The 22,593-nt window shown below is 44.3% G+C and overlaps 1 protein-coding gene across 2 annotated transcripts in view; it reads right to left on the reverse strand.

Annotated features, from left to right (window-relative positions):
- Nucleotides 1-205: 205 nt before the first annotated feature.
- Nucleotides 206-22,593, reverse strand: part of agpat2 (1-acylglycerol-3-phosphate O-acyltransferase 2 (lysophosphatidic acid acyltransferase, beta)) — a 33,991-nt gene continuing 11,603 nt past the window's right edge. For both annotated transcript variants that reach the window (XM_068011997.1, XM_068011996.1), the window contains 4 exons: nt 16,462-16,637; nt 7,109-7,204; nt 3,975-4,047; nt 206-1,873 (listed from right to left, as the gene is read on the reverse strand). In XM_068011997.1, coding sequence (XP_067868098.1) covers nt 1,722-1,873; nt 3,975-4,047; nt 7,109-7,204; nt 16,462-16,637 — 497 coding nt within the window. In that variant the 3' untranslated portion in view covers nt 206-1,721. The remainder of the gene's footprint in view (nt 1,874-3,974; nt 4,048-7,108; nt 7,205-16,461; nt 16,638-22,593) is intronic.

The following is a 22,593-nucleotide window of genomic DNA, read 5'->3' on the forward strand; positions in this document are numbered from 1 at the left end:
AGCCACACTCCTTTCTGTGGGATACTAATGAACACCTAATGATGTGCTGTGAATAAGCGAGAGGGATGTTTGCTATCTTTGCCTCTTCCTCCCATATTAAATACAAACAGAAGGTGTATATCTGTATATATTAAACTCAAATTCTAAAGTCCAGTGTGTGCAATAGAGGATGTTGCTTGTGCAACAGGGTGAAGAAAGGGCAATGTCATTTTGAAACACTGCTGGTCTTTTATTTTACATCAAATATGGCAACATTTCAGGCAAGCTTTGATAATATCCTTTCAAATGCTTTGTAATTACTCAACTCTTGAAACATCACCACCCAAATGATTTTATTGTTCATGAAATCCACAGTCACAGAATTAAGACAAAAACTAAATTGTTAATGGGGAAGAGGGAGAGGTGCAAGAGATGATTTCATAGCTAAATATTTATTCACAAGTTGATTTTAAAGTTGCCATTTTCAAAGGATCAAATATTCTCACATAAAAGCCCAAAGCAATGCAAATTACATTTACATGCAGCGTCATTTAATATTTTACCAAGACAATTGCAAATGGTACAGAAACATTCAAAAGCAATACAGCAAAAAATAAGCTGAACATATATTCATGGCCCTAAACACTGATACTTGGGAGTGGCCACTACAGGCCAAGTGGCCTCCACATTATTTGGCCTGTCGCTAGATTGGGGCGGGGACGTTCATTTCTAGTGCCATAAATGTTGTACTATCAAGTTTGCACATGTTGACTGCAGATTAAATTTTGTACATTTAAATTACTGTAAATACTGAGACTTGTAATTTACATCAGGTCCCAACCCTAGTGCTGAAACTCACTGAATTTAGCTTACCAGTAATGCAAACAGCAACGACCTCAGTCATGGGAAATTGTCTCTCGTGAAGCTTAAGACATCTTCACCTCAATACGTTGTAGCTAACTCAACAACTGAAATACATTTGGATGAAAGCGCTTGATCAATATTGATGAGATCAAGGCAAGTGTGAACTGGAGTAGTAATGCTGCCTCACTTAGAGCAGGGTAGACACCAACACACACTAATTCCCTGGATAAGCAACAAGTGAATTAGGAAAGGTAATTGAGGCCTGATCAGGAAAGGGTGCGGAATGTGTAAATGGCCTCTGTGTCCACACAAAGATCATCTAGTTCTATGCACGAAAACAAAAATCCTGATGTTTTGAAGACTGACAATCAGGCTTCTGGTCAGCATTATAGATGTTATTCATGGACATAATGGTATACAATTGCGAATGGCAGCAATAGTTTTCAGTCTAGTTCCTCAATCTAGATGTTGACTTGTGATCAACCTCTAATGCTAGAACTTGCTCATGGACACAACAGGAAGACAGCCGTACTCAGCTGTGAACAAAAAACAGCCTGAGTGAGTGAGGGAGCACCTGGGTAGTAGAACTGACAGCAGTTAAACAGCTCACAGAGCATCTGCCTCCTTCCTATTAGTTACAAGCAAGAGATCCCACCTCAGGCACCAAGTCCACTGGTTAGGATCTCCTGCTATGCTGTCCAGCAAGAGACTACCTCATGGCGCAAGTGACAGCATCTTGCTAATCAATGAGGAATTCCTAATGTTTCATGAAAATCCATTTAGTGTAAAACTCTTACATGAACTGAAGCATCAGTACAGGCCTCAGCACAAACATTACTGACGCAAACACTCCATGAAAAGATTAGTGAACGGTGACTTCATTGGGCCCCACTCATTTTGAGGATAGGAGCAGAGATTTCATTCCAAGTGGTCATTAGCAAATTCCGCGCTCTCTCCGTTAACTCTGGCACATCGTCTGTTGTCAGCCCACGAGTCTCCACTGGAGGAAGAATCTGAACTGTACACTTGCCTGGAAATAAAGAAAAAGTCACATCACACTGGCTATTCACGAGGTGGGGAGGAAGAGAGGTTGGGGGTGGGTGGAAAAAAGAGATTTGCTGACCCTGACCCACTTACACAGCTGGAAGGGAGTGGGACCTTTTTCACCCATTCACCCCTCAGAGCCAAGGCTTAATTTATTCACCTATTCAACCCTAACTGGGAGTGAAGACTGCATAATCCTTTCCAAGCACATGGAGTCTATGCTAGTCAATTCAGTCAGATCCTGTAGTAATATAAAAGCAAAATACTGCAGATGCTGGAAATCTGAAATAAAAACAAAGTGCTGGAAATACTCAGCAGGTCTGGCAGCATCTGCGGAGAGAGAAGCAGAGTTAACATTTCAGGTCTGTGACCTTTCAGCAGAACCTGATAAAGAGGAAGTATTAGATAGGCTGTTTGTACTTAAAGTGGATAAAGCACCAGGGCCAGATGAGATGCATCCAAGCATACTGAGGGAAGGGAGGGTGGAAATCGCAGAGGCACTGGCCATAATTTTTCAGTCTTCCTTAGCCTCGGGGGTGGTGCCAGAGGACTGGAGAATTGCAATGTTACAGCCTTGTTTAAAAAAGGGTATAAAGATAAGCCCAGCAACTACAGTCCAGTCAGTCTAAATTCAGTGTTGGGAAAACTTCTAGAAAACATAATCCGGGACAAAATCAAGAGTCATATGGACAAATGTGAGTTAATTAAGGAAAGCCAGCATGGATTGCTCAAGGGAAAATCATGTTCAACAAACTTGCTGGAGTTTTTTGAAGAGGTAACAGAGGATTTATGAGGGCAATGCCATTGATGTGGTGTACAGGGACTTCCAAAAGGTATTTGATACAGTGCCACACAACAGACTTGTGAACAAGTTTTTAGCTCACGGAATAAAAGGGAGGTTGCAACATGGATACGAAACTGGCTGAGTGACAGGAAACAAACAGTAGTGGTTAATGGATGTTTTTCGAGCTGGAGGAAGGTTCGTAGTGGAGGTCCCTAGAGATCAGTGTTGGGACCTTTGCTTTTCCTGATATATATTAATGACCTAGACCTTGGTGTACAGGGCACAATTTCAAAGTTTGCAGATGATATGAAACTTGGAAGCATTGTGAACTGTGAGGAGGATAGCGTAGGACTTCAAAAGGACATAGACAAGTTGGTGGAATGGGCAGACAGGTGGCAGATGAAGTTCAATGCAGAGAAATGTGAAATGATTCATTTTGGTAGGAAGAACATGGAGAGACAATATAGAATAAAGGGTACAATTCTAAAGGGGGTGCAGGAGCAGAGGGACCTGGGTGTATATGTGCATAAGTCATTAAAAGTGGCACGACAGGTTGAGAGCCTGGTTAATAAAGCATTCAGTATCCTGGGCTTCATTAATAGGGGCATAGAGTATAAAAGCAAGGAAGTTATGTTCAACTTGTATAAGACACTAGTTCGGCCTCAGCTGGAGTGTTGTGTTCAATTCTGGGTGCCACATTTGAGGAAAGACATGAAGACATTGGAGATAGCACAGGAAAGCTTCATGAGAATGGTTCCAGGGATGAGGAATTTCAGTTATGAAGATAGATTGGAGAAGTTAGGACTGGTTTCCTTGGAGAAGAGAAGGCTGAGAGGTGATTTGACAGAGGTATTCAAAATCATGAGGGGTCTGGACAGAGTAGATAGAGAGAAACTGTTCCCACTTGTGAAAGGATTGAGAACGAGAGGGCACAGATTTAAAGTATTTGGTAAGAGAAGCGAAAGTGACATAAGGAAAAATGTTTCACGCAGCAAGTGGTTAATGTCTGGAATCCGCTACCTGAGTATGGTGGAGGCAGGTTCAATTGAAGCAATCAAAAGGGAACTAGACAGTTATATGAAAAGGAAGAATGTGCAGTGTTATGTGGAGAAGGCAGAGGAATGGAACCGAGGGAATTGCTCTTTCATAGAGCCAGTGTGGACACGATGGGCCGAATGGCCTCCTTTTGCACTGTAAAGATTGAGATTCTGAGAAGGGACTAACTGTGGAGTCTGGGGCAAGGACAGGACTGAAATGAGCCGTTCTTCAGACAATTCAACAGGGTTTCATTTCAGATACGTACCGGAAGTAAACCTTTTCTCCGCCCTGTTGTAGAAGTCATTGTAAGAGGAGAACACCACTGGGATAATTGGGACCTGCAACATAACAGATCTGATTAAATAAAGTTCAATAATGAATATGGACGGCTCTATTGCTTCCCCTTGACCCCAAAAGGATCGACTTCTACTGCGGTATCAGGCACTCAACTGCCCTTAAGTTTGACACCCATAACAAGATAAAATGAGTGAATGTCAAATCAGAAATTAAAAAAAGATTCTGGAACTGACAGCAAGTTTCTCAGTCACAAAGTGAAAATATGGTAGTATTTCAGATGTAATCACTCATCAGGACTGGAAAAAGGCAGCAGCTATCAGAAAGACTAAAGTGAGTAACAGTTTCTAAATAGAAAGAATTTAAGTGACGAAAGGGATAACCAGGACTCGGTACTGATCCATATCTCATGGTGATGTTCAGGACCTCGTCAACAGACGTGGTCTCTTCAGACTACTAGCAAAGATCGGATGTCCACCATTCCATGACAATATGAAAGGCACAATTCAGCATAGCGGCGCCTCATCAGACCCCTTTCCTATCCTGAGTGGTGTGAAACAGGGCTGTGTTCGCGCACCTACACTGTTTGGGATCTTCTTCTCACTGCTGCTCTCACATGCGTTCAAGTCTTCAGAAGAAGGAATTTTCCTCCACACAAGATCAGGTGGCAGGTTGTTCAACCTTGCCTGTCTTAGAGCAAAGACCAAAGTACGGAAAGTCCTCATCAGGGAACTCCTCTTTACTGACGATGCTGCATCAACAAACCATACAGGAGAGTGTCTGCAGAGACTCATCGACAGGATTGCGGCTGCCTGCAACGAATTTGGCCTAACCATCAGCCTCAAGAAAACGAACATCATGGGACAGGACGTCAGAAATGCTCCAACCATCAATATCGGCGACCACGCTCTGGAAGTGGTTAAAGAGTTCACCTACCTGGGCTCAAATATCACCAGTAACCTGTCTCTCGATGCAGAAATCAACAAGCGCATGGGAAAGGCGTCCGCTGCTACATCCAGACTGGCCAAGAGGGTGTGGGAAAATGGGGCACTGACACGGAACACAAAAGTCCGAGTGTTTCAAGTCTGTGTCCTCAGTACCTTGTTCTACGGCAGTGAGGCCTGGACAATGTATGTCAGCCAAGGATGATGTCTCGATTCATTCCATCTTTGCTGCCTCCGGAGAATCCTTGGGATCAGGTGGCAGGACCGTATCTCCAAAGCAGAAGTCCTTGAGGCGGCCGACATCCCCAGCATATACACCCTACTGAGCCAGCGGCGCTTGAGATGGCTTGGCCACGTGACCCACATGGAAGATGGCAGGACCCCCAAAGACGCATTGTACAGCGAGCTCGTCACAGGTATCAGACTCACCGGTTGTCCATGTCTCCACTTTAAAGACGTCTGCAAACGCGACATGAAGTCCTGTGACATTGACCACAAGTCGTGGGAGTCAGCTGCCAGTGATCGCCAGAGCTGGCGGACAGCCATAAAGGCGGGGCTAAAGTGTGGCGAATCAAAGAGACTTAGCAGTTGGCAGGAAAAAGACAGAGGTGCAAGGAGAGCGCCAACTGTGTAACAGCCCCGACAACCAATTTTATATGCAGCACCTGTGGAACAGTCTGTCACTCTAGAATTGGCCTTTATAACCACTCCAAGCACTGCTCCACAAACCACCTCTAGGCGCTTACCCATTGTCTCGCGAGACAAGGAGGCCAAAGATGATGATGTTCAGGAGCATCCTGCCTTCCATCTGAACACCCTCTGTTTAAAAGGTTCAAAAGTGAACTGACTCCCACCTCCCAATTTACATCACCCCCTTATATTTTGGAGTTGTTTCCTCACTTTGGCTTTTTAAAGACATCAATGGGTTGGCCATGGCTCAATGGGTAGCACGCTGGCTTGAAGCACAAGGTTAGGGCATCAAGTCCCACAAACTTCTAGACCACACTGTTGGAGGGGCCATCTTTCAGATGAGATGTTAATCCGAGGGCCCAACTGTCTTCTTGGGTGGAGGTAAAAGATCCCATGGCATGATTTGAGAAGCAGGTGGAGTTCTCCCTGGTGTTCTGACCAACATTTACTCCCAGCTAACACCTATAAACATTATCTGTCCGTTCCTATACTGCTGTTTGTGGAAGCTTGTTGTGCACAAATTAGCTGCCATCTTTCATACACAACGGTGACTATACTTCAAAAGTACTTAATTGGCTCTGAAGCGCTTTGAGATGTCCTGAGGACACGAATGGTGCTGATATAAATGCATAGTTCAACGCAAATATCCTTGCACATGTAGGATTTTCCACACCCCTCCAACCGTTATATAAAAAAGATTAGATCTTTCAACTGTTGCTTTTCTGTACATTTGAAAACAAACTGTTCTCTTCCAACTGTTTTGGCCAGTTTTCTAGTGGTTTGTTCACCTTCCCTTTTCAGTTCTAACCAACATGGGTCAGTAATAGCAAGACATACTTTGGATAAAGAAAATATACACGGATTGGTGGGATCCCCAGGATCTGTACTGGACCTCAGTTTTCACCTTTGGATGAAGGAAGAGAGTTGTTTATCGAAGTTAAGAGGCACTGTAAGCTGTGTAAATGGAAGCACATCAATCAGGAACTATATATTGGCCTAGAAAGGGCGCACCAGAAGATACCAGGACATTAAGGGCTATATTATGAGGGCAGGTTGCAAAAACCTGTTTTGAATTTCCTGGTGTGTACAATATAACAGGTTTGGATAACGTACTGACAGCCGCAATACAATCAACAGGTTGGGCAACAAATGCTAAATTGAGGTTTGTTTGCTTTACACATGATCTGAGCCCACATTCCCAATCCTCACTCGAACCTCACATACCCATCACCATGCCGTCATGGGGAGAAATGCTAAAGCCCAACATGACAGAATGCTTGATATTAGCTGGGTTCCAGAAGGCTCCAGCATGCAGCTTGGACAGACTCTGGGTACAGTCTAACACCCTTGCATATAGTGAGTTTTCATCACCCTGTCACACTCTATACCGCACCATCACCTGCAGCCTTTAATTACAGATGTAGTCTCTACCCTAGAGAGTAAAATAGGCTAACATTTTAACTGATTTTACCTGTGCCTGCACGGCTAAGTGGAAAGCTCCACGCTTAAATGGCAGCATGTTACCGTCATGATTCCTGGTCCCCTCTGGGAACACCCACAATCTGATCTGGAGGGAAACAAAGGCAACTTCAGTACAGAATAGTGTCAAGCCAAAAGTGCACAGCATAACCAAGTTTGATTCTTATTACCAAAGAGCACCCAAAAACATTCACGGTAAATTTACATTAATCTCCCCAACCAAAGTACTGTAGAAATTTTTCTCCCTTTATGATAGGTTCCAGCAAAAGGTCATTGAACTGAAACAGTAACTCGGTTTCTCTTTCCACAGATGCTGCCCAACCTGAGTATTTCCAGCACTTTCCAGTATTTTGCTCTTGCTTTTACAACCTGGAAATTCTACCCGAGACACCCCTCAATTCCAATGCATTAAAGAGAAAACCTGGGGCAGTGCTTGGAGAATTTTTTTAAAATATACACAGCTCTCCTCAGAGACAGGAAAATATCCCAAAACACTTTACGCTGAAGAAAATATAGCCTCAGAGCAGGAGTGCAAAAAGAAAAAGTTTAACAGGGGTGGTAAACGGAAAGATTTTGGTGAGGTTTTGAAATAGTGTGTGTTCAGCAGGGCAGGGCAGTGACCACCAGCACACCAGGACCAAGGTGACCTGTGGGCTCTAGAAATGCAAGCATTTTCTTTTTTAATGGGAATATGCCTGGCTTGTACCCAAACTATTCCACCTTGAAGACCTACTTTTGCTCACTTACTGTTTTCCTGGCCAATCTTTGTTTCGTCATCCTGTGCAGGATGCCTTCTCAAATCACAAACTGGCTGCCTTTGTCCTTTTTTGTAACTACTTTAAACTTAATTATATTATGTTCACTATTACCCAAATGTGCTCCCACTGAAACAAGCCACTTGCCCCACTTCATTCACTAGAACAAGATCCAGCAAAGCTGCACCAAATGGGTGAATTCCTTCCAAAAATTTATACAGGCTAAGACAGAAGGTGGCTGCCAGAAAATTCAGGCAAACAACTGAGGAACTGCAGCAGCACAAAGAAAGTTGATCAACTGACATGAGTAAGTGGGTTTGCTCAGATTGGAGAAGGGTTGGAAGTGATGTACCAGTGTTGGGACTGGGTCCACTTTTGTTCTCCGTAGATATCAACGATTTGTCCATTTGCTATTATGAGGGCAGTTGAGAAATTGGGACTGCTTTCACTGGAGCAGAGAAGGCCAAGCAGATATTTAATTGATATTTTAAATGTAATTTTGTTGGACTGAATAAGGAAAGATTATTTCCATTGATTGGAATGTTAGCGATGAGGAACCATCAATTTTAAGAACAAGCAGAGTAATTTGGAAAAATGTCTTAACTGAGAGTTGTTGGAATATGGACAGCTTTACCATAGGGAGTGAATGAGGCAGAGACCATTGCATATTTTAAAAGGAACATTGGATAAATATTTGAAGCAAAGAAAAATACACAGGTAGAGAGTGGGAAAAGTGTTGGATTGCTCTAAGAAAAGAGCTGACAAACACAACTGTCTCAATGGCAGTGTTTAGTGCTGTAAATTTCTGTGGTCATTTAGTCTGTATCTCAGAGAACCTATAATCTTCTGGAAAAACTTTTTTGTAAATAGAAAATCACACTTCACACCAAAAGGGAATGTCATACTTGACCAAACATTGAATTCTTTGAAGTAACAGAAAAAGTAGACAAGAATAATGTGGTATATGTAATTTGGATTTCCAAAAGGCCTTCGACAAGGTGCCACATAGAAGACGTGAGTTTCTTTTTAAAAATTCGTCCCTGGGATGCGTGTTACTGGCAAGGCCACCATTTATTGTCCATCCCTAATTGCCTGCAAGAAGGTGGTGGTGAACCACCTTCTTGAACCACTGCAGTCCATATGGTGTAGGTACACCCACAGTGCCATTACGGAGGGAGATCCAGGATTTTGACCCAGCAATAGTGAAGGAACAGTGATATTAGTTCCAAGTCAGGATGGTGCGTGATTTGGAGGGGCACTTGTAGGTGGTGGTGGTGTCCCCATGTCTGCTACCTTTCTTCTAGGCGGTAGAGGTCGTAGTTTTGGAAGATGCTGCCGAAGAAGCCTTGGCAGGTTGCTGCAGTGCATCTTGTAGACAATACAACTACTGCACACTGGTGGGGGAAGGAGTGAATGTTTAAGGTGGTGGATGGGGTTCTGATCAAGCAGGCTGCTTTGTCCTGGACAGTCTCAATTTGAGTGTTGTTGGGGCTGCATTCATCCAGGCAAGAGTATTCCATCATAGTCCTCACTTATGGCTTGTATATAGCAGACAGGCTTTGGGGAGCTAAGAGGTAAGTTATTTGCTGCAGAATTCCCAGCCTCTGACCTGCTGATGCAGCCACAGTATTTATATGGCTGGTCCAGTTGGATTTCTGGTCAACGGTAACCCCAAGGATGTTAATGATGGAGGATTCAGTGACGGTAATGCTGTTCAATATCAAGGGGAGATGGTTAGATTCTCTCTTGTTTGAGATGGTCATTGCCTGCCACTTGTGTGGCGAATGTCACTTGCCACTTATCAGCCTAAGCCTGAATGTTGTCCAGGTCTTGCTGCATGCGGGCACAGACTGCTTCAGTATCTGAGGAATTGCGAATGGTACTGAACATTGTGCAATCAGCAAACATACCCACTTCTAGCCTTATGTTGGAGGGAAGGTCATTGATGAAGCAGCTGAAGGACGTAAGGAGGCTACAAAGGGATATAGAAAGGCTAAACGAGTGGGCAAAGATCTGGCAAATGGAGTATAATGTGGGAAAATGTGAAATTGTCCATTTTGACAGGAAGAATAAAAAAAGCATATTATCTAAACGGTGAGAGATTGCAGAGCTCTGAGATGCAGAGGTATCTGGGTGTCCCAGTGCATGAATCGCAAACGGTTAATATGTAGGTTCAGCAAGTAATTAGGAAAGCTAATAGAATGTCATTGTTTATTGCGAGGTGAATTGAATACAAAAGTAGGGAGGTTATGCTTCAGTTATATAGGGCATTGGTGAGACCACAATCTGGAGTACTGTGTACAGTATGGTCTCCTGATTTAAGGATGTAAATGCATGGGAAGCAGTTCAGAGAAGGTTTACTAGACTAATACCTGGAATGGCAGGTTTCCTTATGAGGAAAGGTTGGACAGGCTAGGCTTGTATCCGCTGGAGTTTAGAAGAGTAAGAGGCGACTTGATTGAAACATATAAAATCCTGAGGGGTCTTGATAGGGTGGATGTAGAAAGGATGTTTCCCCTTGTGGGAGAATCTAGAACTAGGGGTCACGGTTTAAAAATAAGGGGTCACCCATTTAAGACAGAGATGAGAATTTTTTTCTGAGGGTCATGGGTCTTTGGAACTCTCTTCCTCAAAAGGCAGTGGAAGCAGAGTCTTTATATTTAAGGCAGAGGTAGATAGATTCTTGATGAGCAAGGGGGTGAAAGGTTATCGGGGGTAGGCAGGAATGTGGAGTCGAGGTTACAATCAGATCAGCCATGATCTTATTGAATGGCAGAGCAGACTCGAGGGGTCAAGTGGCCTACTCCTGCTCCTAATTCATATGTTCAGATGTTGGAGATGTTTAGACCTAGGACACTATCCTGAGGAACTCCTGCAGCAATGTCCTGAGGGCGAGATGATCAGCCTCCAACAACCACAACCATCTTCCTTTGTCCTAGTTATGACTCCAACCAGTGGACAGTTTTTGCTCCGATTCCCACTGACTTCAATTTTGCTAGGGCTCCTTCATGCCATACTCAAATGCTGTCTTGATGTCAAGGGCAGTCACTCTCATCTTACCTTTGGAATTCAGTTCTTTTGTCCATGTTTGGACTAAGGCTGTAATGAGGTCAGGAGCTGAGTGGCCCTGGCGAACCCAAACTGATCATCAGTGAGCAGCTTTCTGCTGTGTAAGTGCTGCTTGATAGCACTGTAAAAGACGCCTTCCATCACTTTGCTGATGATCGAGAGTAGGCTGATGGGGCGGTAATTGGCCGGATTGGATCTATCCTGCTTTTTGTGGACAGGACATGTGGATAATTTTCCACATTGTCAGGTAGATGTCAGTGTTGCAGCTGTACTGGAACAGCTTGGCTGCGGGTATAACTAGCTCTGCAGCACAAGTCTTCAGTACTGCAGCTGGAATGTTGTCAAGGCCCATAGCCTTTGCAGTATCCAGTGCCTTCAGTCGTTTCTTGATATTATGTGCAGCAAATCAAATTGGCTGAAGACTGGCATCTGTGATAGTGGGGATCTCAGGAGGAGGCAGAGAATATAAGAGCAAGGAGGTTATGATGGAGCTGTATAAAACGCTAGCTAGGCCACAGCTGGAGAACTGTGTACAGTTCTGGGCACCACACTATAGGAAGGATGTGATTGCACTGGAGAGGGTGCAGAGGAGATTCACCAGGATGTTGCCTGGGTTGAAGCATTTCAGCCAAGAAGACAGACTGAAAAGGCTAGGGTTGTTTTCCTTCAAGCAGAGAAGGCTGAGGGTGGTGGGGGGGGGGGGGGGGAGACATGATTGAGGTATACAAAATTATGAGGGGCATCGATAGGTTAGATATGAAGAAACTTTTTCTCTTAGCGGAGGGGTAAATAACCAGGGGGCACAGATTTAAGGTAAGGGGCAGGAGGTTTCGAGGGGATTTGAGGAAACATTTTTTCACCCAGAGGGTGGTTGGAATCTGGAACACACTGCCTGAAGGGGTGGTCGAGGCAGGAACCCTCACAACATTTAAGAAGAATTTGGGTGAGCACTTGAAATGCCATAGCAAACAAGGCTAGGGGCCAAGTGCTGGAAAATGGGATTAGAATAGTTAGGTGCTTGATGGCCAGCATGGACACGATGGGCCGAAGGGCCTGTTTCTGTGCTGTTTTACTCTATGACTACGACCACACTTTTGGAAGGATGTGAGGGTCCTTGAGAAGGTGCAGAGGAGATTTACCGGAATGGTTCTAGGGATGAGGGATTTTGACAAGATCAGGTTGGAGATGCTGGGGTTGTTCTCCTTGGAACTAAAGGAAATTGAGGGGAGATTTCAGAGGGGTACAAGATTATGAAATGTTTAGATAAGGGAGACAAAGTAAAGCTGTTCCCATTAGCTGATGGTATAAGGACTAGGGGACACAGATATAAGGTTTTGAACAAGAGATGCAGGGGGGGATGTGAAGAAGAACTTTTTTTTTTTTTTTTTTTTTACACAGCGAGTGGTAATGCCCATGCACTCACTGCCTACGAGGGTGGTGGAAGCGGAGACTATGAATGATTTCAAAAGGAAATTGAATGGGCACTTGAGGGAAATAAACCTGCGGGGCTACGAAGATAGAGCAGGGATGGGACTGGCTAGATTGCTCTACAGAGAGCCAGCATGTACTCGATAGGCCAAATGGCCTCTTTCTGTGGCATAATGACTATATTTAGGTAACAGGAATAGTGGGATGTCTAGTTTGCCTATCCATTCAAAGGCCTCCCGAGATGCTGAGTGGGGAAATGAGGTGCCTCCCACTACAGATCTTAGTGGGCAAGTTGACGTGATGTTTTCCATGGTGTGGGACTCATGGCCACAAATTACACTTTGGGTTGTCCCTCACCTTCCACTTATGATAGAGGCGGCTGCAGCATCCATGCCCTGTGCGGATTTGATTGAATGCAGTTCAATCTCTTTGAGTGAGGTCAAAGCCTCAACCTTTGCTGTTGGGTCAGAGATGATATGTTGGTTCTTTATACTGCATTCATTCCACAATTCCATCTATCTGGATAGTGGATTAATACCAGCTGTATGAATATCTGCTGTTTCCCAGAATGACTGGTGTCATTTTAAGCGTTTTCTTGGTGGGTTTTGCAAATCTTCATGAATGGAAAGGTCTGTGTTGCTCATGACTTTTTCCATTCATGGTGCACAATGGCTTTGCAGCGAACGGCAGGTGAGCAATGTGGGAGACACTCAGTTGAAGTGGACTTAAAAGTCTCTGACACTCTCCTCATGCTGTCATTTAGCAGCACATCCATACAATATTCCTGTGGCCGCTGCAGGTCCATGAGACAGAGCAGAGTAAACTAGGGCCACTGTTGCAGTGCTAATTGTTCTGGCTGAGCTCCCTCACAACGTTGCAGCAGGTTTTTGAACCAGGTTCACCCTGGTTTTTAATTTTGATGACAACCTACTTCTTTACCCAGAGAGTGGTGAGAACATGGAACTCGATACTACATTAAGTGGTTCTGGCGATTGGCATAGATGCATTTAAGGGGAAGCTAGATAAGCACACAACGATGAAAGAAATAGGATATGTTATAAAGAAAGGAGGATAGGAGGAGGCCTGTATGCAGCATAAACAAATACAGACCTGTTGGGCCAAATGGCCTGTAAATAATATTTAACTTTAAATTCCCCCACGCAAATATAAACTTTGCCTCTGACTGGATTTGGATTGAGAGATAGGGAAGGAGGGAGGAGAAAGTGTGGCAAAAGGTAATGCAATCATACTTAAGATATGTGGAGATTGCACTGGATGGTTGGTATAATATTGATGCAGAGCAATGAAAAGGAATTGTAGCGACAAGCAGCTTTATCCAATGGTTCCTTTCAACTTTAAGAATTCAATTTTCCGTTGTAATTCAGTGGTGGTGATAGGAGATTTTAATTTTCCCAACATTGACTGGGATTCACTTAGTGTTAGAGGTCCAGATGGAGCAGAATTTGTAAGGAGCATCCAGGAGGGTTTTCTAGAGCAGTATGTAAATAGTCCAACTCGGGAAGGGGCCGTACTGGACCTGGTGTTGGGGAATGAGCCCGGCCAGGTGGTTGAAGTTTCAGTAGGGGACTACTTTGGGAATAGTGATCACAATTCCGTAAGTTTTAAAATACTCATGGACAAAGACGAGAGTGGTCCTAAAGGAAGAGTGCTAAATTGGGGGAAGGCCAACTATACCAAAATTCGGCAGGAGCTGGGGAATGTAGATTGGGAGCAGCTGTTTGAAGGTAAATCCACATTTGATATGCGGGAGGCTTTTAAAGAGAGGTTGATTAGCGTGCAGGAGAGACATGTCCCTGTGAAAATGAGGGGTAGAAATGGCAAGATTAGGGAACCATGGATGACAGGTGAAATTGTGAGACTAGCTAAGAGGAAAAAGGAAGCGTACATAAGGTCCAGGCAGCTGAAGAAAGACGAAGCTTTGAAAGAATATCGGAATTGTAGGCGCAATCTGAAACGAGGAATTAAGAGGGCTAAAAGGGGTCATGAAATATCTTTAGCAAACAGGGTTAAGGAAAATCCCAAAGCCTTTTATTCATATATAAGGAGCAAGAGGGTAACTAGAGAAAGGATTGGCCCACTCAAGGACAAAGGAGGAAAGTTATGCGTGGAGTCAGAGAAAATGGGTGAGATTCTAAACGAGTACTGTGCATCGGTATTCACCGAGGAGAGGGACATGACGGATGTTGAGGTTAGGGACAGATGTTTGATTACTCTCGGTCAAGTCGGCATAAGGAGGGAGGAAGTGTTGGGTATTCTAAAAGGCATTAAGGTGGACAAGTCCCCAGGTCCAGATGGGATCTATCCCAGGTTACTGTGGGAAGCGAGAGAGGAAATAGCTGGGGCCTTAACAGATATCTTTGCAACATCCTTAAACACGGGTGAGGTCCCAGAGGACTGGAGAATTGCTAATGTTGTCCCCTTGTTTAAGAAGGGTAGCAGGGATAATCCAGGTAATTATAGACCGGTGAGCCTGACGTCAGTGGTAGGGAAGCTGCTTGAGAAGGTACTGAGGGATAGGATCTATTCCCATTTGGAAGAAAATGGGCTTATCAGTGATAGGCAACATGGTTTTGTGCAGGGAAGGTCATGTCTTACCAACTTAATAGAATTCTTTGAGGAAGTGACAAAGTTGATTGATGAGGGAAGGGCTGTAGATGTCGTATACATGGACTTCAGTAAGGCGTTTGATAAGGTTCCCCATGGTAGACTGATGGAGAAAGTGAAGGCGCATGGGGTCCAAGGTGTACTAGCCAGATGGATAAAGTACTGGCTGGGCAACAGGAGACAGAGAGTAGCAGTGGAAGGGAGTTTCTCAAAATGGAGACGTGTGACCAGTGGTGTTCCACAGGGATCTGTGCTGGGACCACTGTTGTTTGTGATATACATAAATGATTTGGAGGAAAGTATAGGAGGTCTGATTAGCAAGTTTGCAGACGACACGAAGATTGGTGGAGTAGCAGATAGTGAAGGGGACTGTCAGAGAATACAGCAGAATATAGATAGACTGGAGAGTTGGGCAGAGAAATGGCAGATGGAGTTCAATCAGGGCAAATGCGAGGTGATGCATTTTGGAAGATCCAATTCAAGAATGAACTATACAGTAAATGGAAAAGTCCTGGGGAAAATTGATGTGCAGAGAGATTTGGGTGTTCAGGTCCATTGTTCCCTGAAGGTGGCAACGCAGGTCAATAGAGTGGTCAAGAAGGCATACGGCATGCTTTCCTTCATCGGACGGGGTATTGAGTACAAAAGTTGGCAGGTCATGTTACAGTTGTATAGGACTTTGGTTCGGCCACATTTGGAATACTGCGTACAGTTCTGGTCGCCACATTACCAAAAGGATGTGGATGCTTTGGAGAGGGTGCAGAGGAGGTTCACCAGGATGTTGCCTGGTATGGAGGGCGCTAGCTATGAAGAGAGGTTGAGTATATTAGGATTATTTTTATCAGAAAGTCGGAGGTTGAGGGGGGACCTGATTGAGGTGTACAAAATCATGAGAGGTATAGACAGGGTGGATAGCAAGAAGCTTTTTCCCCAGAGCGGGGGTTTCAATTACAAGGGGACATGAGTTCAAAGTGAAAGGGGAAAAGTTTAGGGGGGATATGCGTGGAAAGTTCTTTACGCAGAGGGTGGTGGGTGCATGGAACGCATTGCCAGCGGAGGTGGTAGACGCGGGCACGATAGCGTCTTTTAAGATGTTTCTAGACAGATACATGAATGGGCAGGAAGTGAAGAGATACAGACCCTTAGATAATAGGCGACAGGTTTAGATAGAGGATTTGGATCGGCGTAGGCTTGGAGGGCCGAAGGGCCTGTTCCTGTGCTGTAATTTTCTTTGTTCTTTGTTATTTATAGTTTATTCTGCTGCAACCATTGGACCTCAAGCAGGTCCTCACCACAAAGATTTACTTTGCATCTGTAAATTGTTTAAATATTGTTAACCGTGCGAGTTTACATTTGAAACATAGAGGCAGGTTTAAGAAGATTGCGGTGCTTCCCATTGTACATTTAGAATCAGACAAACTGATGCAAGACCAAGGCTCTTTAATAACGAGCGGTCTTATTTACTTACATTCTCTTTCAGCATGGTCTGAGCAGCCTCAGTCATCACACTTTTAGCATCAGTCTTTTTCTGTCGGTTGATGAAGATGATGCCAGCAAGCCAGCATACCAACCCAACAGTGCCAGCATACATCAGCTCCTTCTTCGCAATTGCAACACAACGATCAGGGAGGATCTCCATCATACCTGGGAAACAAAACCATTATCACAATTTTCTTACATCTAGAGATTGAATATCAGGTGATGGGCAAGTGGTATTTTACTGAATAGTAAGAAATAAATACATCTTAATCAAAGAAATTGCAGCACGGAGGGTCATTCATCCCAACATCCATGTTACTCAACAGCTGTTGCTGCCTTTACGCTTCAATTATGTTATTAAAGTCTTGGCTACAGCCACTTGTAGCATAGTATTCCATATACTTGTTAGCTTGTGTGGGAAAATTCCAGCTTTCGCTTTTCTTGTGATAATCCTCAGTTTATGCCTCCTTGTTCCTGATTCACAAGCCAGTGGAAACAATCCTTCACTATTAGTGATTGAACCCGCTCATTCTTTTGGATACCTCTTATTGTATTTCCTCCTCCACCTTCCTTGTTCCAATGAAAAAGCTCAAATGTTTGAGCTGCTCTTCACAACAACTTATATTTGTATAGCGCCTTTAATGTAATAAAACACCTCAAGAGCGATTTAAAGCAAAATTAGACACAGGCAGAGTTTTGGATGACCTCAAGTTTAAGGAAGGTAAAATGTGGGAGGCCAATCAGGAGTGCGTTGGTATAGTCAGGTCATAGATACATAGAAAATAGGAGCAGGAATAGGCCATTCGGCCCTGCTCTGCTATTCAAAAAAGATCATGGCTGATCATCTAATTCAGTACCCTGTTCCAGCTTTCTCCCCATATCCCTTTGGCATGAAGAAATATATCCATCTCCTTCTTGAATATATTTAATGACGTGGCCTCCACTGCCTTCTGCGTTAGAGGGTGGTGAACCTGTGGAATTCTCTGAGTGAAGAAATTTCTCCTCATCTCGATTCTAAATGGCATACCCTGTATCCTGAGACTGTGACCCCTGGTTCTGGACTCCCCAGCCATCGGGAACATCCTCCCTGCATCTAGTCCTGTTAGAATTTTATAGGTTTCTATGAGATTCCCTCTCATTCTTCTAAACTCTCGGGAATATAGGCCTAGTCGACACAATCTCTCATCATACGTCAATCCTGCCATCCCAAGAATCAGCCTAGTAAATCTTCTTTGCACTCTCTCCAATGCAAGAACATCCTTCCTCAGATAAGGAGACCAAAACTGCATGCAATACTCCAGATGTGGTCTCACCAAGGCCCTGTATAACTGCAGTAAGACATCCTTGCTCCTGTACTCAAACCCTCTTGCAATGAAGGCCAACATACCATTCGCCTTCCTAACTGCTTGCTGCACCTGAATGCTTGCTTTCAGCGACTGGTGTACAAGGACACCCAGGTGTCGTTGCACCTCCCCCTTTCCCAATCTATCACCGTTCTGATAATCTGCCTTTCTGCTTTTACAGCCAAAGTGGATAACCTCACATGTATCCACGTTATACTGCATCTGCCATGCATTTGCTCACTCACCCAAATCACACTGCAGCCTCCTCACAGCTCAATTCCCCCCAGCTTTGTGTTGTCTGCAAACTTGGAAATGTTACATTTAGTTCCCTCACCCAAGTCATTACCCCACTTGTCACTGCCTGCCACCCCAGAAAAAGACATGTTTATTCCTACTCTCTGTTTCCTGTCTGTCAACCAATTCCCAATCCATGCCAGTATATTACCCCCAATCCCATGTGCTTTAATTTTGTACAATAACCTCTTATGTGGGACCTTATCAAAATCCTTCTGAAAATCCAAATACACCACATCCACTGGTTCTCCCTTATCTATTCTACTAGTTACATCCACAAAAAATTTCAGATTGGTTAAGCATGATTTTGCTTTCGTAATTCCATGCTGACTTTGCCCAAAATCAATTAATGCTTTCTAGGTGTTCTGCTATCACATCCTTTATAATAGACTAACATTTTCCCAGAGGGTTGTGCGACTTTGGAACTCTGCCTCAGAAGGTGGTGATGGGGTCATTGAATATTTTTAAGGCAGAAGTAGATAGAGAGATCCTTGTTAGGCAAGGGAATCAAAGATTATCGGGGGTAGATGAGAGTGTGGAATTCAAGACACAAACAGATCATCCATGACCTTATTGAATGGCGGAGCAGACTCGAGGGGCCGAATGGTCTACTTCTCCTAATTCATATGTTCATATGCCTGAAAAGCATTCATTCGCCCCACATTTTATCCCTCTAAAGATGTGGCTATATTCCTTTAATAGGGATGACTTCACCTTTCTATATGGCACCTTACCAAAAGCTTTTTGAAAGTATGATGTAACATCCATTGAATGCTCCTTGTTCATAAACTCAATCTAATCCAGTTGGATGTTTCCTGCACAACATGCTCGCTACAAATAAAAGCAAAATACTGCAGCTGCTGGAAATCTGAAATAAAAACAAGAAATGCTGGAAATACTCAGCAGGTCTGGCAGCATCCATGGAGAAAGAAGCAGAGTTAATGTTTCAGGTCAGTGACCCTTCTTCAGAACTAAAACATTAGAAATGTAAAAGGTTTTAAGCAAGTAAAGTAGGGGCAGGGGGAAAAGATAACAAAAGAGGTGTTGACAGGACAAGGTCACAGAGAATAACTGACCAGGTCATGGAACAAAGGCAAACGATATTAATGGTGCGTTGAAAGACAAAGCGTTAGCACAGAGAGGGTGTGAATTGACTGTAAAGCACAAAGCACTCTAAGCACAAACATTAAAAAAAAAAATTTTTTTAAACAGAAACAGTGGGTAGGCACAGTAGAAAGAAACTAACCAAACTAAAACAAAAAATAGCCAAATAAAAAATAAGAAAAAAAAAATAACTAAACATAAAAAGGGGGGGCCCCGTCATGGTCTGAAATTACTGAATTCAATGTTCAGTCCGGCAGGCTGTAGCGTGCCTAATCGGTAAATGAGATGCTGTTCCTCGAGCTTGCACTGATGTTCACTGGAACACTGCAGCAATCCCAGGGCAGAGATGGGAGCATGAGAGCCGGAGGGGCGGGGTGGGGTGTGGAGGGGGGGGGGTTTGAAATGGACAGCAACCGGAAGTGCGGGGTCATGCTTACGAATTGAGCGGAGGTGTTACACAAAGCGGTCACCCAGTCTGCATTTGGTCTCCCCAATGTAGAGGAGACCACATTGCGAGTAGCGAACACAGTATACTAAATTGAAAGAAGTACAAGTAAATCGCTGCTTCATCTGAAAGGAGTGTTTGGGGCTTTGGATGGTGAGGAGAGAAGAGGTAAATGGGCAGGTATTACACTTCCTACGACAGCGGGGGAAGGTGCCGTGGGAAAGGGACGAGGTGGTGGGGGTAATGGAGGAGTGGACCAAGATGTCGCGGAGGGAACAATCCCTTCGGAATGCTGACTGGGGAAGGGAGGGGAAGATGCGTTTGGTAGTGGCATCACGCTGGAGGTGACGGAAGTGGCGGAGGACAAGGGGAACCCTGTCGCGGTTCTGGGAGGGAGGGGAAGGGGGGAGGGTAGAGGTGCAGGAAATGGGCCGGACACGATTGAGGGCTCTGTCAACAACAGTTGGCAGGGGGTGGGGGGTGGAATCTTCGGTTGAGGAAAAAGGAAGGCATATCAGAAGCACTGCTGTGGAAGGTAGCATCATCAGAGCACATGCGCCGGAGATGGAGAAACTGGGAGAATGGAATGGAGTCCTTACAGGAGGTAGTGTGTGAAGTGTAGTCGGTGGGCTTATAATGAATATTAGTAGACAGCCTATCCCCGGAGACGGAAACAGAGAAGTCGAGTAAGGGAAGTGTCGGAGATGGACCATGTGAAGGTGACAGAAGGGTGGAAATTGGAAGCAAAGTTGATAAAAGTTTTCTAGTTCTAGGCGGGAGCAGGAAACGGCACCGATAGTCATCAATGTACCGGAAAAAGAGTTGGGGAGGGGCCCGGGTAGGACTCTCTACAAACGCAGGCTGAATACTCCCAATTAAATCATGCCTTTTCAAATGTGCATTCATTTCATCCTAATTATAGATTCTAAATTTACACACAAGTGAGATAATATCAGCTAGTCTATAATCGCCTGGCTTATCCCTTTGCTGAATGGGCTGCAAGATTTGCCATCTCCAATCCTCCAGCTCAACTACTATTTCCAGAACTTTTTGCAAAAGCAAAATACTGCAGATGTTGGAAATCTGAAATAAAAACAGAAAATGCTGGAAATCGGATATAAAAACAGAAAATGCTACAAATCCTCAGGTCTGGCAGCATTGCTGGAGAGCGAAACAGAGTTAACGTTTCAGGTCGATGACTTTTTAGATGATTACGATTTGTAACTCCATTATCCTCTCCCTAACCACCACCAGTATTCTCGGATCTATATTATCCCATTTAAAATTTATCTCCAATAATGGTTCTTCAGCATCCACAGGTATGGTTTAAGTCCGCACCTTTTTTATGCATTCATGGGATGTGGGCATCACTGACAAGGCCAGCATTTATTGCCCATCCCTAGTTACCCAGGGGAAGGTGGTGAACAGTCTTAAACTGTCCATGTGCTGAAGGTGCTCCCACAGTTCTCTCAGGTAGGGTGTTCCAGGATTTTGACCCAAGAACAATGAAGGAACAGCGATATATGTCTCAGTCAGAATGGTGTGTGGAACTAAAAGAGGAACTTAGAGGTGGTGGTGCTCCCATGCACCTTTTGCTTTTGTCCTTCTAGGTAGTAGAGGTTGTAGGTTTGGGAGGTGCTGTCGAAGAAACCTTGGTGAGTTGCTTTTCTGCAATTCCATAACTCAAGTAACAGCTGACCATCATGTTCCAGGCTTTAACTGTCCAATTCCATTTCAAATCTGCATTTACAAACATTACATGTGGCCTGAACCTACTGTTCTATTAGAACATTGGTTTATGAATACACAGATACAACGGATTAAGCAGAGACTAACCAGGACTCCATTCCTTCATGTGCTTATCAGTGTTGCAGAGACCCATAGCTTCAGTGTCTCAAGCATGCTAAATTAGAATACAACAGTACAGCACAGAAATAAGCCATTTAACCCATCAAGTGTGTGCCAACTCTTTCAAAGAGCAATCCAATTAGTACCACACCCTTTGAAGGAATAAATATAATTTTGAAAGAGGGATTTTGGAGCCCTTTGAATGGCTCACTGTGGTGTCTCTGGATTACCAGCAACTTAACGACATGAACACATGAAATAGGAGCAGGGGTAGGCCATTCAGCCCCTTTGAGCCTGCTCCGCCATTTAGTAAGATCATGGCTGATCTGATCGTGGCCTCAATCCCACCTTCCCGCCTACCCCCGATACCCTTTGACTCTCTTGTTAGTCAAGAATCTGTCTAACTCTGCCTTAAAGGCAGATGAACTTAGAGCTTGCATTAGTACTTGGAAATATGATGTTGTTGCTATTACAGAGACTTGGTTGAGAGAAGGACAGGATTGGCAGCTAAATGTTCCAGGATTTAGAAGCTTCAGGCGGGATAGAGGGGGATGTAAAAGGGGTGGGGGAGTTGCATTACTTGTTAAGGAGAATATCACAGCTGTACTGCGGGAGAACACCTCGGAGGGGTCGTGCAGCGAGGCAATATGGGTGGAGCTCAGGAATAGGAAAGGTGCAGTCACGGTGTTGGGGGTTTTCTACAGGCCTCCCAACAGCCAGCAGGAGGTAGAGGAGCAGATATGTAGACAGATTTTGGAAAGATGTAAAGGTAACAGGGTTGTAGTGGTGGGTGATTTTAACTTCCCCTATATTGACTGGGACTCACTTAGTGCTAGGGGCTCGGATGGGGCAGAATTTGTAAGGAGCATCCAGGAGGGCTTCTTGAAACAATACGTAGATAGTCCAACTAGGGATGGGGCCGTACTGGACCTGGTATTGGGGAATGAGCCCGGCCAGGTGGTCGAAGTTTCAGTTGGGGAGCATTTCGGGAGCAGTGACCATAATTCCATAAGTTTTTGGTACTTGTGGATAAGGATAAGAGTAGTCCTCGGGTGAAGGTGCTAAATTGGGGGAAGGCTAACTATAA

The sequence above is a fragment of the Heterodontus francisci genome, chromosome 32 (assembly GCF_036365525.1).
Source record: "Heterodontus francisci isolate sHetFra1 chromosome 32, sHetFra1.hap1, whole genome shotgun sequence".
Lineage (NCBI taxonomy): Eukaryota > Metazoa > Chordata > Chondrichthyes > Heterodontiformes > Heterodontidae > Heterodontus > Heterodontus francisci.